Below are 19,110 nucleotides of genomic sequence, written 5' to 3'. Positions count from 1 at the left end.
CACGATCATCTCCTTTGTTTTGTTGACTTTGAGTGTGAGGTTATTTTCCTGACACCACACTCCGAGGGCCCTCACATCTTCCCTGTAGGCCGTCTCGTTGTTGTTGGTAATCAAGCCTAGCACTGTTGTGTCGTCTGCAACTTGATTATTGAGTTGGAGGTGTGCATGGCCACACAGTCATGGGTGAACAGGGAGTACAGGAGAGGGCTGAGAACGCACCCTTGTGGGGCTCCAGTGTTGAGGATTAGCGGGCTGGAGGTGTTGTTTCCTACCCTCACCACCTGGGGGCAGCCCGTAAGAAAGTCCAGGACCCAGTTGCACAGGGTGGGGTCGAGACCCAGAGTCTCGAGCTTAATGTCGAGTTTGGAGGGTACTATGGTGTTAAATGCTGAGCTGTAATCGATGAACAGCATTCTTACGTAGGTATTCCTCTTGTCCAGATGGGTTAGGACATTGTGATTGCGATTGCGTCGTCTGTGGACCTATTGAGGCAGTAAGCAAATTGGAGTGGGTCTAGGGTGTCAGGTAGGGTGGAGGTGATATGATCCTTGACTAGTCTCTCAAAGCACTTCATGATGACGGATAGTCATTTAGCTCAGTTACCTGAGCTTTCTTGGGAACAGGAATATTGGTGGCCCTCTTGAAGCATGTGGGAACAGCAGACTGGGATAGGGATTGATTGAATATGTCCGTAAACACACCAGCCAGCTGGTCTGCGCATGCTCTGAGGACGCGGCTAGGGATGCGAGGGTTAACACGTTTAAATGTTTTACTCACATTGGCTGTGGTGAAGGAGAGCCCGCAGGTTTTGGTAGCGTGCCGTGTCAGTGGTACTGTATTGTCCTCAAAGCGAGCAAAGAAGTTGTTTAGTTTGTCTGGGAGCAAGACGTCGGTGTCCACGATGGGTCTGGTTGTCTTTTTGTAATCTGTAATTCACTGTAGACCCTGCCACATACGTCTCCTGTCTGAGCTGTTGAATTGCGACTCTACTTTGTCTCTATACTGACGCTTAGCTTGTTTGATTGCCTTGAGGAGGGAATAGCTACATTGTTTGTATTCGGTCATGTTTCTGGTCGCCTTGCCATGATAAATAGCAGTGGTTCTCGCTTTCAGTTTTGCGCGAATGCTGCCATCAATCCACATTTTCTGGTTGGGGAAGGTTTTAATAGTCACCGTGGGTACAACATCACAGATGCACTTACTAATAAACTCGCTCGTTACCATAAGAAAAGGGCAACCAGCCAAACAACATTGTAAATATAACCAATATTTGTATTTTTACAGTATTCATCTTCCCCTACCATTTGTACTTCAAATACTGTTACGACACCGTACACAGCTGATAACATAACATTTGTAATGCCTTTATCTTTTTGAAACCTTTGTGAGTCTAATGAGTTACTGTTAGTTAGTTTCTAATTTCTTATTGTTTAAACTCAGCAAAAAAAGAAACGTCAATTTTTCAGGAACCTGTCTTTCAAAGATAATTCATAAAAATCCAAATTAACAGTTTAAACACTGTTTCCCATGCTTGTTCAATGAACCATAAACATGAACATCCACCTGTGGAACGGTCGTTAAGACACTAACAGCTTTCCTCCGGTAGGCAATTAAGGTCACAGTTATGAAAACTTAGGACACTAAAGAGGCCTTTCTACTGACTCTGAAAAACACCAAAAGAAAGATGCCCAGGTCCCTGCTCATCTGCTTGAACGTGCCTTAGGCATGTTGCAAGGAGGCATGAGGACTGCAGATGTGGCCAATGGAATAAATTGCAATGTCCTTACTGTGACACGCCTAAGACAGCGCTACAGGGAGACAGGACGGATAGCTGATCATCCTCTCAGTGGCAGAACACGTGTAACAACACCTGCACAGCATCGGTACATCCGAACATCACACCTGCGGGACAGGTACAGGATGGCAACAACAACTGCCCGAGTTACACCGGGAATGCACAATCCCTCCATCAGGGCTCAGACTGTCCGCAATAGGCTGCCTAGAAGGCCAGCATCCCGGAGTCGCCTCTTCACTGTTGACTTTGAGACTGGTGTTTTGCGGGTACTATTTAATGAAGCTGCCAGTTGAGGACTTGTGAGGCGTCTGTTTCTCAAATTAGACACTCTAATGTATTTGTCTTCTTGCTCAGTTGTGCACCGGTGCCTCCCACTACTCTTTCTATTGTGGTTAGAGCCAGTTTGCACTGTTCTGTGAAGGGAGTAGTACACAGCGTTGTACTAGATCTTCAGTTTCTTGGCAATTTCTCGCATGGAATAGCCTTCATTTCTCAGAACAAGAATAGACGGACGAGTTTCAGAAGAGAGATCTTTGTTTCTAGCCATTTTGAGCCTGTAATCGAACCCAGAAATACTGAATCTCCAGATACTCAACTAGTCTAAAGAAGGCCAGTTTTCAACTGTGCTAACATAATTGCAAAAGGGTTTTCTAATGATCAATTAGCCTTTTAAAATGATAAAGTTGTATTAGCTAACACAACGTGCCATTGGAACACAGGAGTGATGGTTGCTGATAATGGGCCTCTGTACGCCTTTGTAGATATTCCATAAAAAAATCTGCTGTTTCCAGCTACAATAGTTATTTACAACATTAACAATGTCTACACTGTATTTCTGATCAATTTGATCTTATTTTAACGGACAAAAAAAAATGTCAGCAGACTAGAACAGCAGCGCTGGTTTCCCAGTGTTACGAGATGTGCCAAGCCAATAGATGGCGCTGCTGTTATGTATATCTGAGTGTGATATTATATAGTACTAGTGAGCCAAGTTAGGCATTACTTACTATGCACTGAATGGAGCTGTATGCATGCTAAAGAGTGATGCTGAAGTAAAGACTTTCTAATCATCATTACCTTGCTCTTGTATAGAATGAACACCATACAAAACATGGTGTCAGAAGTCAGAACCAAATAGGTATATCCTTGACGAATCAAAATATCAAAATGACACACGGATAAATGCACAGTAGGAAGGGACGTGCCAACTTGCTAACCAGCTACAAAATATTAGAATAACGACAACGACAACAATGGCTTACCCAGTAATTCCACTACCAGAGCCTATGGACATGAAGGGCGATACGTACAACAACTGGACATTTTATCCAGCACAATGGAAAAACTATGAGATAGCTACCGGTGTGGACAAAAAGAATGCAAAAGTCCACATAGCAACTCTGCTAACCGTGATTGGAAATTAATGTTATCTCTTACAGCGGCATCTTCATATGGCTGAAGCAGAGAGAACTGACCCGGTAAAAATGATAGAAGCGCTAGTGAAACACTTTGAGCCATCCAGGAACGTGATCTATGAGAGGTAAATGTTTAATGCTTGTCAACAAAGTCATTGTGAAACATCAGAGCAGTACATTTCAAATTTGAGGAAGCTTGCAGACACGTGAATTTGGTGCATTACGAGAGGACTAGTCCGTGACAGGCTTGTCATAGGCACTAAAGATATAGCTGCGCAAGCACGCATGCTCAGAGAACCGAACCTCACTCTGAATAAAGCCATTGACGTATGGTTCAAGTGAACAACACAAATGCAAATCAGGAAAAATGGTAGAGGTGAACCAGAGACTGTAAATTATACCTCCCGTGAGCGATGTTCAGAATCAAAATGCCAAACATATGGTCGTAAACAGACAGAGTTTACAGGGGATAATAACAAACATTGAATGCCAAACGAATTACCCTGTCATTACTGTGGTTCAGTGCATGCCAAAGCTAAATGCCCAGCACATGGTGTCACCTCTAAAGCATGTGGCAAACGAAACCACTTTGCCAGAGTTTGTAAACAAGCACAACACAAACCTCAATCTATTAGAGGAAGTTAATGAGTCAGATGACCAAACATCAGATGCAATGTGGTACATCTCACAGGTTAATTCTGTGGAAGACAAGGCAAAAAAAAGTGTTAATTAACCTTAAGCTAGCTCCACTCTGTGATGAGCCATTGACATATGACCCCAGCCATACAATTAAATGTCAACTAGACACAGGATCAACAGTGAATGTCATAAGCTATGGGGACTTACAGTGAGTCATGCAAGATGGCAATCCAGTTGTCCTACCCAGCAAAGCTATACTATATGACGGCACACTGATAAAGCCAATAGGAGAATGCAATCTCAAAGCAGATCATGATGGAAAAATGTTTTATATCAAATTTCAGGTCATGGAGACATCCTAACTTCCTCTGCTGTCAGCTGACACGTGTGAAAGACTCAGCCTACTACATGTGCACCATAGCCATGTGTTACATCACGTCGACACCCCAAGCACCACATCAACTGAGGTTATCAAGACAACTGAGGAGATCATCTCCAAGTACAAGGACGTATTGGATGGGCTTGGCTGCCTTCCTGGAGAGCTACACCTAGAAGTAGACAATGCAGCTCGGCATTTGCAGCAGCTACCAAGACCTATTCCACTGAAGGAAAGGGTCACAAAGGACATACATTCAATGGACAATGCAGACATCATCATGAAAGTCACAGAGCCAACACTGTGGATCAGCAACATGGTTGTCATTGAAAGACCTTACTGAGATCACACTTCCAGATGCCCTCAATAGAAGAGATTCTACCAGAGATATCCAACGCAAAGGTATTCTCAGTTCTCAATACCAAAGATGGATATTGGAAAGTCAAACTTGATGAAGTGAGCAGCTATCTAACAACTTTCTGGACACCTGTAGGTAGGTATAGATGGCTGAGAATGCCATTTGGAATCAAGCCAGCAGCGGAAGAATACCAACGCAGACAGTGTGAAGCACTACAGGGACTAAAAGGAGTGCGTGTGATTGCAGATCACTACTCTATGGATGTGGTGACACACAGGAAGAGGTGATGGCAGATCATGACAGAAACCTCACAGCTCACCTGCAGAGAGCAAGAGATGTCAACCTGAAGCTGAACAAAAATAAACTCAGGTTAAAGCTACCTAGTGTGACATACATGGGTCATCTTCTCACCACAGAGGGCCTTCGCCCTGACCCAGAGAAAATAACAGCCATTCAGAACATGGGTACACCAACCAACGTCAAGTCACTACAGCGGCTGTTGGGGTTTGTGAACTATCTTGCAAAATTCATGCCTCGCCTATCTGATGTGTGTGACCCGCTCAGAAGACTGACTAACAAGGACATTGAATGGACATGGCAACCACAGCATGACGCAGCAGTTGAGACTATCAAACAGTTAGTCACACAACACCCAGTGCTCAAATACTACGACCTGAATGATGAAGTCACACTGCAGTGTGATGTCAGTGGGACAGACAAGTTTGGGCGCAGCCCTTCTACAGAAAGGACAACCTGTTGCATTTGCCTCCAGAACATTGACTCAGAGAGAACAAAGATATGCACAGATTGAGAAAGAATGCATCTCCATTGTTTTTGCATGTGACAAGTTTGAACGGCATTTGCATGGCAGAGAGATCATTACAATACACAGCGACCACAGACCGCTTAAGACGATCTTCAAGAAATCCCTACTCACAGCACACAAGCAACTGCAGAGAATGTTGCTAAGGCTACAAAGATACCAACTCCATGTGCAATACAAACAAGGCAAATAACTACATGTAGCTGACTTCCTGTCCAGAACAGCTCAATCAACCACAGAGCACAGACAAATTCAAACACCAGCCACGGTCTACACCAGGGGTCACCAACACGGTGCCCGCGGGCACCAGGTCGCCCCCAGGGACCACATGAGTCGCCCACAGGCCTGGTCTAAAAATGGCACAACTCACTAGTGAGCTGCGTCTGAAATGTAATTGTATTCTGTTGTTATTCTTTTAATCACACTTGCATTTATATATATATTTAAAAATGACAATATCTTAAAAATATTTTCATTATACATGAGTTTAGATAAGTTTAGGTGAACTCTGACCTACTCTAGTTCAAAGGTCAGTATTGTGCACGTGAAAAAAACAGTGCTTGTGGAGAGTAAGCTAGCGGGCGCTGCGAAGAAAACAAAAGTGATCGGCGTTGAGCACGTGATGACTCCCGTTGTAAAAATCATAAACAACATCCGCTCCAAAGCAAAACAGCACAGGATTTTCAAGGTGCTATTGGAGGAGATGTCAGCTGAATATGGTGACCTGCTGCTACACACAGAAATCCGATGGCTCAGCAGAGGGTGAGTTTTACTTCGTTTTTTGTCACTTTTGGGTGAAGTCAAAGAGTTCAAGCAGTCCAAAGGCAAAGACGTCTCACTGCTAGAGGACACAGAGTGGACACTTGACCTTGCATTTTTGACAGACATTACTGGGAAACTAAATGACTTGAACTGCAAGCTGCAAGGCAAAGGTAAGACTGTTGTTGATCTGATAAGTGCTTTAAATGCATTTAAAGCCAAGATGAACATTTTCTCTGTGGATTTACAGAAAAGAAAGGTGCTGCACTTTCCCTCTGTGCAGTCGGTGCTGAAAGACAATGCTTCTGCATCTGAGACGTTTGACAAAGTTGCAGAAAAGTACTGTGAAGTCATAAACAGACTTGGGCAAGAATTTGAGAATAGGTTTTGTGACCTTCATCAACTTGAGCCATGTGTGTCGTTCATTTCCAATCCTTTCATGAATGTGGACACAAGATTCTTTGCTGAGCAACTAAGTGCAACGTTCAACTTGGATGCTGGACAGGTGGAGATTGAAATCATAACATTGCAAAATGACCTCCACCTCAAAGCCTACCAGGCTGCACCAAACTTTTGGTGCCTTGTTGACACAGAGAAGCACAGTGGAGTATGCACAGCAGCTATGAAGGTTGGTAGCCTGTTTGGTTCAACCTATCTCTGTGAATCAGCATGAACTTCATCAAGAACAAACACAGAACACGCCTCACTGATGCACATCTGAAAGACTCACTCACAATTGCAGTGTCAAGTTACACACCAGATTACAATACACTGGTGAACAGCATGCAATGCCAGTCTTCCCACTAACAAAGAAACAGATACCAGATGTTGTCAGTGGCAACATGGCAGTGCCATGGCGAAGTTGAATTAAAATATTGAAGAATTGTGTTCAATTTAAAAGTGTGTTAAAAAATGCAGCAGATTTGGTCATTAGTTCAGAATGTGACAAGATTTATTTAAAAATAAGTAGATTTTTCTAACATTACATAATTGATAACTTTTTGAGACATAGTGCAACATAGTTCATGATTTGTTAAAAGGGTTTGTCAGTGGCTAGTGAAAATGGGACATTTTTCCTATGAAATGTAGTGATATAAGTGATCATCTGAAAATGTAACAATTACTGAGATTAAAGTGCTGAATATTGATATCTGTTTCGCACCTTATTGTCATTGTTGATAATTATTGTGAGAAATTATTAACGTGATCAGTGTCTTCACATAGATGAGTATCATTAATCATTATTAATAATGTATAACTAAAGGCAAACTGAGCAAATTTGTTATTTCAGAAGAGCGTATCAAACTGGTAGCCCTTTGTATGACTCAGTACCCATGAAGTAGCTCTCAGTTTCAAAAAGGTTGGTGACCCCTGGTCTACACTATGGGTCTAGTCACAACTGACCTGGAACAGGTGGATCACACCAGTGATGTCAACCTCTCAACTAAGACAATGGAGTCAATCAAAGCACACTGTTCCAAAGACCTACTGTTTCAGGCTCTGTACGCACAAATCACCAACAGCTGGCCTGGAACCAAACAGTCTGTGAGTTACACACTGAAGGATTTCTGGATGTACAAAGAGGAGCTCACCACAGAAACTGATAATCAAAGGAAACAGGGTCTTCATCCCTGACATGTTACACACTGACTTTCTACACAAAATACACTCTGGCCACTCAGGCACAGAGGCCAGTCTCAGAAAGGCACGTGATGCTGTTTTCTGGCCAAGGATTCCAGAGGACGTTAAGATCTTTATCAGCAAATGTGCCATGGACCCATGGAAAGCAATATTGGCATGGCGGAATACTCCAACAGCGACTCATGTCCAGACACACACACACGATCCTACCAACCATGAAAAAACTGCTCAAACCCCAAAAATGTAATTCCAAGAAAACAAGCCAAAGGGCTGACCGCAAAACATCACTATGACAAACATGCCTGTGACATGCCCAACATCATCCAAGGACAAACAGTAAGGGTTCTTCTCCACCCCAACAACTCAGTCAGCACTTGAACAACTCAGTGACCGGTTGTATAAAGTACTAGTGAATGGTAAAAAAATACTGCACAAACAGAAAAGACATTCGTCTAGTGACAACAACTCAGGATCCCCCCGAACAATCGGCAAACAAACACGGATGAGGATGACTGGGGACCGTGGAACGAACCCGCCATCCTGTGAAAAACAGGCTGCTGATATGGAAGCAGCCCCACTGCCTGAAAATATCACTTTGAGACACACCAGAACCAGGGCAAATATCAGGCCACCTGTGAGATACTCCAGAGACTATGTTGTTTAATCTGAAAGGTTATACATTTTTGGTATTTTTTTTCGTAAGAGGGAAGAGGGTAGCCTGCTTATTGACTTTGAAGTTGATGCTTATTGAAGGTACTTGAATAAGAACACAGTTAGATGTTTTTGTTTTCACTGGCAAGGGTCTAACCCCAGGTCTTCTGTCTATGAGTCGAGGAGGAGTTATCTTCATTTGTTCGGTAAAGAAAGATGTTACGAGATGTCGCCAAGCCAATAGATAGCGCTGCTGTTATGTATATCTGAGTGTGATATTATATAGAACTAGTGAGCCAAGTTAGGCATTACTTACTATGCACTGAATGGAGCTGTATGCATGCTACAGAGTCATGATGAAGTAAAGACTTTCTAATCAACATTACCTTGCTCTTGTATAGAAAAAACACCATACAAAACACCCTGCGGCCCTCCAACTGGCCTTGGTAAATACTATAGCAACTCCATGTTCACCTTCTCACGCCTTCTCTCACTTTAGATCTTTCTCTTTCTCCTCTTTCTCTCTTTAGATCCCTCCCTCCCTCCCTCTCTGTCTCTTGCTCTCTATCAACAACAAGGTGCTTTTTTCTCAGCATAACCCCACAGATTTAAAAACTTACTGTAGCATCCCGCAAGCCTGATACACAGAACCCTTCAGAGAGAGATTGAAAACACACATACATACATGCATGCACTCACACACTCACTCACACACCCACACCCACACCCACTCACACACACAAATGTTTGTTTTACTATCCTTGTGATGACCAAACAATTGTTTTCCATTCAAAATCCTATTTTCCCTAACCCCTAACACTAACCACTAAGCCTAAAAAAGCAATTTTCCTTGGACCAGTGAAATGTCCCCACTTGTCCGAATGTTCCTTGTTTTGGTCATCCACAGGGATAGTAAAACCAAACCACACACACATTCTTGCCCGGGGATGTGATGTTTGAGTTCTGCTGAGGCATGACCTGCACACGATTTTGATAATCATCCAAGTTGAGAAAGGAGAGCGAGAGAGAGAGCGAGAGAGAGAGCGAGAGAGAGAGCGAAAGAGAGAGCGAGAGAGAGCGAGAGAGAGAGAGAGAACAGTCTGGCAGGTGGCTGTGGAGGACAGGTGTTATTATTACATTAGAAAAGTAAATCAGTGTAATTTTAAATCCTTTCCGTGGAAACACTAATCTGTTTACATTCTGTGGTCGTGTCCAAATACCCATATTTGCGTCCTAAATAGTAGGCCTTTTAAATATGTGAAAAAATTAAGTTTAATAGTATGCAACATTTCTAAAATCTAGTATACTTTAAATGCCCGGATGTCACACTCATTTGGGCTTTGACAGCAGCAGATCCATCCTCTCTCTGTCAAAGTTGACAAGAGTTTTATTTGATACACTGTAGGTTGTTAATATATTGCATTAAATCAATCTCTCTCTCTCTTTCTCCCCCTCTCTCTCTCTCTGCAGTGCCGTCCTTCCAAAGGGAGGAAGAGGGGTTACTGCTGGTGTGTGGATAAGTACGGTCAGCCTCTCCCTGGCTATGATGGAAAGGAGAGAGGAGAAGCCCAGTGTTACAACCTGGAGAGCAAATGAGAGGCAGAGAGAGGATGGGGTGATGGAGAGAAAGAATGAGGCAAGAAGGAGAGAGGAATGGGAGAGAGAGATACTTTTTTTTTACTCCTGCCTTGCACGTAACCATCGAAAGAGTGCCGGACCGTTGACCTCAGGTCACATGACTGCCGGATGGGGGAGGGAGAGGGAGGGAGGAGGAGGGAGGGGAAGAGAGGGGGAGGGAGGTGAAGGGAGGGGCAGACTGGGACAGCACAGCCTAATAGGCCAAGCCTTCTGTCCATCATCTGCAGCTATCTGCTCTGTGCTATGGGAACCTCTAGCTACCCCTCGTATGAAAACAAGAGAGAGAGAAACTAAACATCTGCACTATTATTTTAGAGAGAGAGGAAGGAGGGACTTTTCCACTCACTTTAAAGAGGACTTGTCTGTGACTGTGACCCAACGCAACATGCTTGGGTATGTTTGTGTGTGTATGCATGCATGTGTGTGTGCGTGCATGTGTGTATGCCTGCGTGTGAGCATGAGTGTGAGCATGTATGAGTGTTTGTGTGTGTGTGTGTATGTGTGTGTAAATGCTGTCTTTCAATAAGCTCAGTTTAGAGGTGTAAGAAAACCTCTTGACATCCAAACCCTGCCCCCTTCTATCCTGTCGTGCAGAGACTCCCCTTTCTCAGGGTCCATCATTATGAAGGCTTATGGGTAGGCCGGCCTCTGACCTCTTCCCTGCCATGTTGGACACTACTGGCCTTCCCCACTGTCTCCATAGCAACCAGCTTGTCCCGCCGATGTGCTGCGTCACATTTACAGGTTTAGGGGGAAGGAATGGAATGGAGACGGTGCCGAATAACGGTGCCTTAAACCCACACTGCCCCTCTCCCCCTCTTCCCCCATCCCTGACCCCTACCCCTCCCTTTCTCATATTCCTTGGTTAGCCCTCTGCAGTCCTCATAGGACCCCAGGAAGAGTAGCTGCTGCTTTTGCAAAAGTTAATGGGGATTCAAAAAAATAAATAAACAGGTTTAATGTTACCACCCTGCAGCCTTGGTCTGGTTAGCTAGCTGGCGGGTTGGGTTAGCATAGTTAGCCAAACTACCACTTCTTCATTCAGGAAATTGGGCCAGTGGTGTTGTCATGTCAACATGGTCCCTCTATCTGCAGTACTCTTCCTGTCTATGGTGCATATGGCCTGGTGTGGGGTCCTTTAGACTGGGCCTGCACAGTGAGACCGGGCTGCTTTCTCTGCCATAGGTGCCAGCTTCGAGGCCAAGCACAACCACTTAAAGCACTTTAGCTGCACCCAACCAACTTCCCTACAGCGCTCCTCGCAGTTAAAGACAATTTGTACCCATTGTAGCGTAGTAGTCATACCTTTTCATTGGTGGCAACATTTAACAAGGTTTATAGCACTGTAGAACAAAACATCAACAACAAAAAAACAAAACAATGTTACACAAGCACTTCTGACTGTGACTTTACTCAGCCTAGAGAACAAATGCCCCTCCTCAGAATTTCCATTCTATGCAAAGTGTGTTTTATTTTTGTTGATATTGTTCTTGGAGATGCTTGTATGATCTTATGCCAACATAACTCCACCAGGTGGATGCAGCACCAAATATGCATTCAAGAAGCAGACAGGGGGTCTGAGGGAGGGGGCGTGGTCTTCCTAGAAGTGCTCCCTGCTTCCTGTATGACGCTTTCACATATCCTGTGTCTGAAATGGCACCATATTTCATATATAATGCCCTATGGGCCCTGGTCAAAAGTGATGCACTATATAGGGAATAGGATGCCATTTCAGATGCAGACTTGAACAGTGGAGTGTGCAGGACAAGGAATGCTAGCCCAGTAGCTCGGTAGCATGGAATTGGATGCACACACACTTTAAAACAAACAACAACAACGACATCTTAAAACCAACCAACCTGCTGAGGCTACAAACCATTCTATTTGAAGACTTGATTTCGGGGGAGGATAATTAAATTATGTTTAAGCTATTGCCCCGCCCCTTCCCAGTTCTTTGTTAGTCTTTTTCTATATTCAAAATGTTTTCCTGGCTATGTGGCTGACACATGTACGGTACTTCAAATTAAATAAATAAAGAAGTTATTTATCTAAGAAAGAACTATAAACTGATCCAAAGTACGTTTTTTTATTACCAACAATTCAGTGACTCACTGATTGTACAACAAACTCGAAGTTGATTCAGCGTATTTTGGGGAATGTAATCACTAATGAATGTTACATTTTTTTATTAACATTTTCTTCTATAATTATTTTTGTAAACTTTATACATCTCTGGTTTGTTGGCCACGGTAACTGTCAGTCGGTCAGGCACTCAGGTCACTGGTCTGTAGTCTAATCGGTTTGTAACACAGTTGGGGTCAGTTTTATTTCTATTCAGTCAATACAATAATCTGAAATTCTTCATGAGGAAATGTTGAATTTGAATTTCAACTGACTTTTCTGATTTAACTGAATGGAATGGAGCCCAATCCTGTTGTGTAATCCAATGGGTCTGTAGTCAAGTGAAACTCTCAGTCAGTCCATCAGTCACTGCTCCAGCACTTCTCTCTGTACACACCAATGTTCACACCAACGTTCACACAAACGTGCACAGCAATGTGCACGCGATGCCATCCCGTCTCAGTCTCGGTCCACTGTGCAAATCCAGGGGCACCTCTGTCTCTGTAACATTTTCTCACTTTTCTGGTGGTCATGTAAGAATCTCTCTTTTGTTCACGGGTAATTGTACTTTATTTTTTCATTTTGTTTCAAGTTTTATTGTTTAAAGAGTTTGATTCTTTAAAGAAAAAAAGCTTTTCATGTTACTAAACTAGAAAATCACACAGCTATTATTTTCTTTGAGAAAGGAACATTATTTTGTTAAAATATAATTTGTATTTAATGTCTTTTTAAAATAAAAAATAAACACTATTTTCATTTACTGTTGAACGGCTCGAGGGTGTTTTTCGAGTTAGTCTGTGTTACCTCAGAGAGCTGAGAAGTACATTCAGTACTCAATACTGTCCTACTTCAGAGTTATAGTAAGTAGGCCTACATTCAATAAACTGTTTACATCAAATGTTCTAGCAGACAGGGAGGCAGTTGGCAACCAAAAAGATGACCAGAGGAATCTATTTTGATCGTTGATGAAAAGGTTCAGAGGTACTGTTTTTCTCATCACAAATCCTTTCTATCCCAGCTCCCTCTCTCCCTCCCTACCAAATCCCTCCCTCTCTCTCTATTTCCCTCTCTCTTTCTCTCGCTCTCTCTATTTCTCTCTCTTCTTCAGCCTTGGAATATGGCAAAAATAATAAAGCTGTGGTGCCAGGCAGGCTGGCAGTGGGCACGTTGGGGTGGTTGAGGGAAACACACACACACACATAAAGAGAGAGAGAGAAGGCGAGAGAGAGAGAAAGAAAGAAAGCGAGAGGTGAGAGAGATAGCGAGAGAGAGAGAACACAGCACACTGTAGACACACAACCTAGAGCCTCAGGCACTGCTACAGCGCAACAAGACAGAACACCATGAAGTTTGAGCAAGGTGTATGTGTGTTTATATGGTTGGGTTGGTTGTTTGGTTGGAGTTCCACAATATATTGAGGAAACAGTTTTATTAGCAACGCATTCCTCTGTGTTACAGATAATGGCTGTGTCTGAAATGGCACCCTAATCCCCATAGGGCTTTGATAAAAAGTACTGCTCTATATAGGGAATAGGGTGCAATTTCAGACGCAGTCGAAGTTTGTAGCTTTATGCTAGGGCTGTTTATGCACATACTCCTATATGGCTGAGGCATTCACCACATGACTACGCAGTCACACACACTGCCCAGGGCATCAAGATTTATCTTATCGTCAGGAATTATTTGATCATTAAAAAGAGTAGGCTGCTCCAGCCGGATTACATACAGTTGAAGTAGGAAGTTTACATAGACCTTAGCCAAATACATTTAAACTCAGTTTTTCACAATTCCTGACTTTTAATCCTAGTAAAAATTCCCTGTCTTAGGTCACTTAGGATCACCACTTTATTTTAAGAATGTGAAATGTCAGAACAATATTTCAGCTTTTATTTCCTTCATCCCATTCCCAGTGGGTCAGAAGTTTACATACAGTCAATTAGTACTTGGTAGCATTGCCTTTAAATTGTTAATCTTGGGTCAAACATTTCAGGTAGCCTTCCACAAGCTTCCCACAATAAGTTGGGTGAATTTTGGCCCATTCCTCCTGACAGAGCTGGTGTAACTGAGTCAGGTTTTTAGGCCTCCTTGCTCGCACACGCTTTTTCAGTTCTGCCCACAAATTTTCTATGGAATTGAGGTCAGGGCTTTGTGATGGCCACTCCAATTCCTTGACTTTGTTGTCCTTAAGCCATTTTGCCACAACTTTGGAAGTATGCTTGGGGTCATTATCCATTTGGAAGACCCATTTGCGACCAAGCTTTAACTTCCTGACTGATGTCTTGAGATGTTGCTTCAATATATCCACATAATTTTCCTCCCTCATGATGCCATCTATTTTGAAGTGCACCAGTCCCTCCTGCAGCAAAGCACCCCCACAACATGATGCTGCCACCCCTATGCTTCACGGTTGGGATGGTGTTCTTTGGCTTGCAAACACCTTTTTCCTCCAAACATAACGATGGTCATTATGGCCGAACAGTTTTATTTTTGTTTCATCAAACACGAGGACAATTCTCCAAAAAGTACGATCTTTGTCCCCATGTGCAGTTGCAAACCGTAGTCTGGCTATTTTATGGCGGTTTTGGAGCAGTGGCTTCTTCCTTGCTGAGCGGCCTTTCAGGTTATGTCGATATAGGACACGTTTTACTGTAGATATAGATACTTTGTACCTGTTTACTTCAGCATCTTCACAAGGTCCTTTGCTGTTGTCCTGGGATTGATTTGCACTTTTCACACCAAAGTACGTTCATCTCTAGGAGACAGAACGCGTCTCCTTCCTGAGCGGTATGACGGCTGCGTGGTCCCATGGTGTTTATACTTGCGTATTATTGTTTGTACAGATGAACGTGGTACCTTCAGGCATTTGGAAACTGCTCCAAAGGATGAACCAGACTTCTAAAGCTTCTAAAGCCATGACATCATTTTCTGGAATTTTCCAAGCTGTTGAAAGGCACAGTCAACTTAGTGTATGTAAACTTCTGACCCACTGGAATTGTGATACAGTGAATTATAAGTGAAATAATCTGTCTGTAAACAATTGTTGGAATAATTACTTGTGTCATGGACAAAGTAGATGTCCTAACCGACTTGCCAAAACAAGACATTTGTGGAGTGGTTGAAAAATGAGTTTTAACGACTCCAACCTTAGTGTATGTAGACTTCCGACTTCAACTGTACATAAGAAATTATTAATAAAACAAATGCAGTAAAGCCCAAAGGCTATTTCCAAGATGAACAAGATAATATATTTGAGGTTAAATGTTTTTATTAAATATATCACTTTTAATTTTTAATTTTAATTTTTTACAATACAACTCAATTACAAAAGTGTCCATACACATGAGTGAGCAGTCAGTCACTTTGGAATAAAAATGACATCTCTCTCTCTCTCTCTCTCTCTCTCTCTCTCTCTCTCTCTTTCCTTCTAGCTCTCTCTCACACTTTCTCTCTTTTCCTTCTTGCTCTTTCTTTCTCTCTCTTTCTTTCTCTCTCTCTTTCTCTATCTCTCTTTCTCTCTCCAACAGCAGCATGTAGACAGAGCACGCACATCACAAATCAAACACGGTCAAACCACACAGTCAAACGACAACAATTTGTTCTTTGTGGTCATAATGCGTTCATGGTCAGAAAAAGAACGGTGATGCCAGTCAGTAAAGTAAAATGAAAGTCCTCTTTGTAAAGTGAAAGTCCTCTTTGACAGGAGGATGTATCAAAATAATAAAGACAGACAGTCAGCAGAGACAAACAAGCACCAGGAGGTAGGTCAAGGTAGATACCCGTCAGAACAGGGGCAATACAGGAGCATTACCCATCATGCAATTCTGCAAACCCCACAGGACCATAGGATATTGAGTTTCTTAGAAGGTAAGTATGCCCAAATTAGTTGTTTTCTGCATTCACTGATGTAGTTGAGTGTCAGCATTTATGAATCGTATCAGAAAAAAAACACAACAAATAAACCATGGCAATGAACATGAAAAACAATGAAAAGTAACATAATAACAATTAGAAATCCTTCTAAAAGACATTTTGGTCACACAGTGCTTTTGTTCTTGTTTGGTTCGTTTTAAAAAGTAAACCAGCAGACAAACTCCTAAAGACCAGAGCGAGATCAACTCGGCAATATGGAGTAACTTAGGGCATAGATACATATGTGCACATCATACACTGATAAAAATACACATATAATAATAATAATGATAACAATGCTAATAACAATAAGTCAAAATTATATAAATATTCTTAACATAAAAATAACAAAATGAAGAGATACATAGTGTGAAATAAATAAAGCTGTAGAGTTAAAGTAAATGCATGAAAATATTAACAATGACAGTGTGTACCTGAATATCAAACACCACCATTTACAATTAATAAATAACAGGTATCGAAAGAAAATAAGTGGTTTAGAGTGTGTGTGTGTGTGTGTGTGTGTGTGTGTGTGTGTGTGTGTGTGTGTGTGTGTGTGTGTGTGTGTGTGTGTGTGTGTGTGTGTGTGTGTGTGTGTGTGTGTGTGTGTGTGCACGTGCATACGTGCGTGTTCTGCATCAGTGGTTGATCTCATAAGCGCACTCAGCATCTCCCTCCAGATCAGTGGATCCCAGAATCTTCTTTCCGTTCCAGAAGGACACACACCAACACCTGCCTTTCTGTCCATCAAGAGATGACTCACACTGTGAGAGAGATGGTGAGAGAGAGATAAAGACAAATTAGAATGCCTGGGTTTTTTTTACACGCCGTAACACACCTCCACCTAACACACCTGTTCAGATATGCTATGACCTTCATCTGTGTGCAGCCGCACCTCATGGGGCAAACATACACCCATTCCAAGACAAACGTGTGTACAGGCACACACACGGAAAGGCACACACGCGTGTATAGTCATGCCGCGCCAAGGGGATGACACTAGAGTGAAACTAGCTGAATGTGCTCCAAGGTGTAAGCAGTGCTGTACACATCTCTGCACACACATTACTCTTTCTGGAGCTGTGGTTGGACACACACACACACACACACACACACACACACACACACACACACACACACACACACACACACACACACACACACACACACACACAGTGTGTCTACCTGTTTGGCTTTGTAGAGTCCGTGTTTGTCACAGTTTGGCAGATAAAACCTGATCAGTTTGTCTCCTAGCTTCTGTTGTGACTTAGCAATCTTCTCCAGAGCTCTCTGTAACTCCACATGACAGGGACCCTGGGAGGAGAGGGAAAGAGAGAGATAAGGAGTTTTAAGTGTATTTCTTTGTACTGTGTAGGCATATTTTAAGTGTTTTATTCATCTTCACTTGCTTCTAAATCCGTCTCTGAAGGGGCTACATGGGAGACCTGACCCTACCTGTATAGAATTATCTAAGGGCATGCTATCAAAGTAGTGCTGCTAGATAGAGTAGAGTACTGCCTTCTCACTAGTCATCAAAGGTAGCTGTTCTATCCAATCAACCCACACAGTCAAGGCCTGTTGTGACAAAACACTGGTATTTTGTAAAATTGTTTCATGATAGGTCATAAGGTAGGCTAATGCACACACACACCCGCACCCACACGCACGTGCACACACACTTCAAAGTCACTCGAGCGCCCCCTTGCGGTATGATGCTAACTACCCACAACCCAACCATCCTTTGACTCTCCAAAAGTTTTAAGAACGTTAAATTATAATTGCAAAACGGTTAGTACATTTTCCGTGAGCGCTCACCTGCTCCACCAATTTCTTTCGGATTGCGTTAACTTTGGCTTTCATGCTCTCCAGCGCGTCCGCGGCGGCCCGGGGATCGAAGGGCTTGCTGTGGCCGTGGAGATAGAGGCTGGAGCCGGGGTCTGATACCATGGCAGCGTTCTCTGTCTCGGCATAGTCCGCCGCTCCTTGGTCTGGAGAAAAGAGGGAATGAGTTTCAAGAAGGGGAAAAGCCAGTAGAAATCACAATCTTGATTGCACTTATGCACTAGTACATTTGCAAATGATGAATAATGTGCAGTCTAATTACTATTGGGATATAGTTATCCATATTATTAGGCTAATAGGCTTTTTAAAATATATGTTATTATTAGCTTATGTCAACTATAGACATTATATTATGTATATATCCCAATATATATTGCATATATGCTATTTATAATCTAGCTATAGCCAAAACATTCTGCAATTAGGGGTTACATACCGGGGTTTTGGGGCACAGGGCTCCTCTCGGGCTCGGGGATCTCCGTGCATACAGCCTGGCCTCGAGTGAGGGAGTGCAGCGGCCGGAGGTCGCCGGGTCTCGGGGTGCACCTCAGTCCGGACCCGCATGGCGCCGTGTAGATTCCGCACAGATCCCCCGTCTTCAGGGCGCAAGCGAGGCAGCATCCACAACCAGGCTCACGCAGAACCTCCGCACAGCCGGGCGCCACCGCTGGACACTCGCTCAGCTTCTCCGGAGAGCACGGAGCGCATCGGATCGGCTCTTGCGCTAACACCGGGGACCCCAGGACAGACCGGACCAGAACAGAGCAGCATACCGCTGCTGCCACCAATACATTTCTGTGAAATAATCCACTCATGGTATAAGGAGAGTCTGGAATAAGGAAGAATAGTAGTTTATCAAAGGTAAGGAGAGTTAGAAAAAACACTATTCGTTCCTGTTCCTTAGTTTCTTTCCTTTGATTTTGGAAAAATGACTACTACTTGCGCGCAGCCTTATTTATACCCTGGTCATTGTAAAATGTTTGACGCATCTGCATTATGAATGACTTCTAAAAAGAAGGTGTAATGATCCGACGGCTTCTGATTGGCCCTCATATGTCCAGTCAGAGACCTCATTTGAATACAACACGCAAAACACAATATCGTATTTATTTTGGAACAGGCTGTGCTCGCACGTCGCGCTCT

The 19,110-nt window shown here is 43.1% G+C and overlaps 2 protein-coding genes across 2 annotated transcripts in view; one reads left to right on the top strand and one right to left on the bottom strand.

The window, feature by feature from the left end:
* igfbp3 (insulin-like growth factor binding protein 3) overlaps window positions 1–10,053 on the top strand; it is a 38,682-nt gene extending 28,629 nt beyond the window's left edge. The window contains 1 exon segment of the mRNA NM_001279147.1: window positions 9,928–10,053. Within this exon segment, the coding sequence (NP_001266076.1) occupies window positions 9,928–10,053 (126 nt within the window).
* Window positions 10,054–16,763: 6,710 nt separating this feature from the next.
* On the bottom strand, window positions 16,764–18,782 carry igfbp1a (insulin-like growth factor binding protein 1a). The gene is given in 4 exon segments (NM_001279140.1): window positions 16,764–16,889; window positions 17,311–17,439; window positions 17,941–18,113; window positions 18,404–18,782. Coding segments are annotated over 4 exon segments (807 nt in total).
* Between the last annotated feature and the right edge of the window lie 328 nt (window positions 18,783–19,110).

The sequence above is a fragment of the Salmo salar genome, chromosome ssa10, assembly GCF_905237065.1.
Source record: "Salmo salar chromosome ssa10, Ssal_v3.1, whole genome shotgun sequence".
Lineage (NCBI taxonomy): Eukaryota > Metazoa > Chordata > Actinopteri > Salmoniformes > Salmonidae > Salmo > Salmo salar.
The sequence above is the reverse complement of the archived record's forward strand: the minus strand, read 5'-3'. Positions and strand labels throughout refer to the sequence as shown.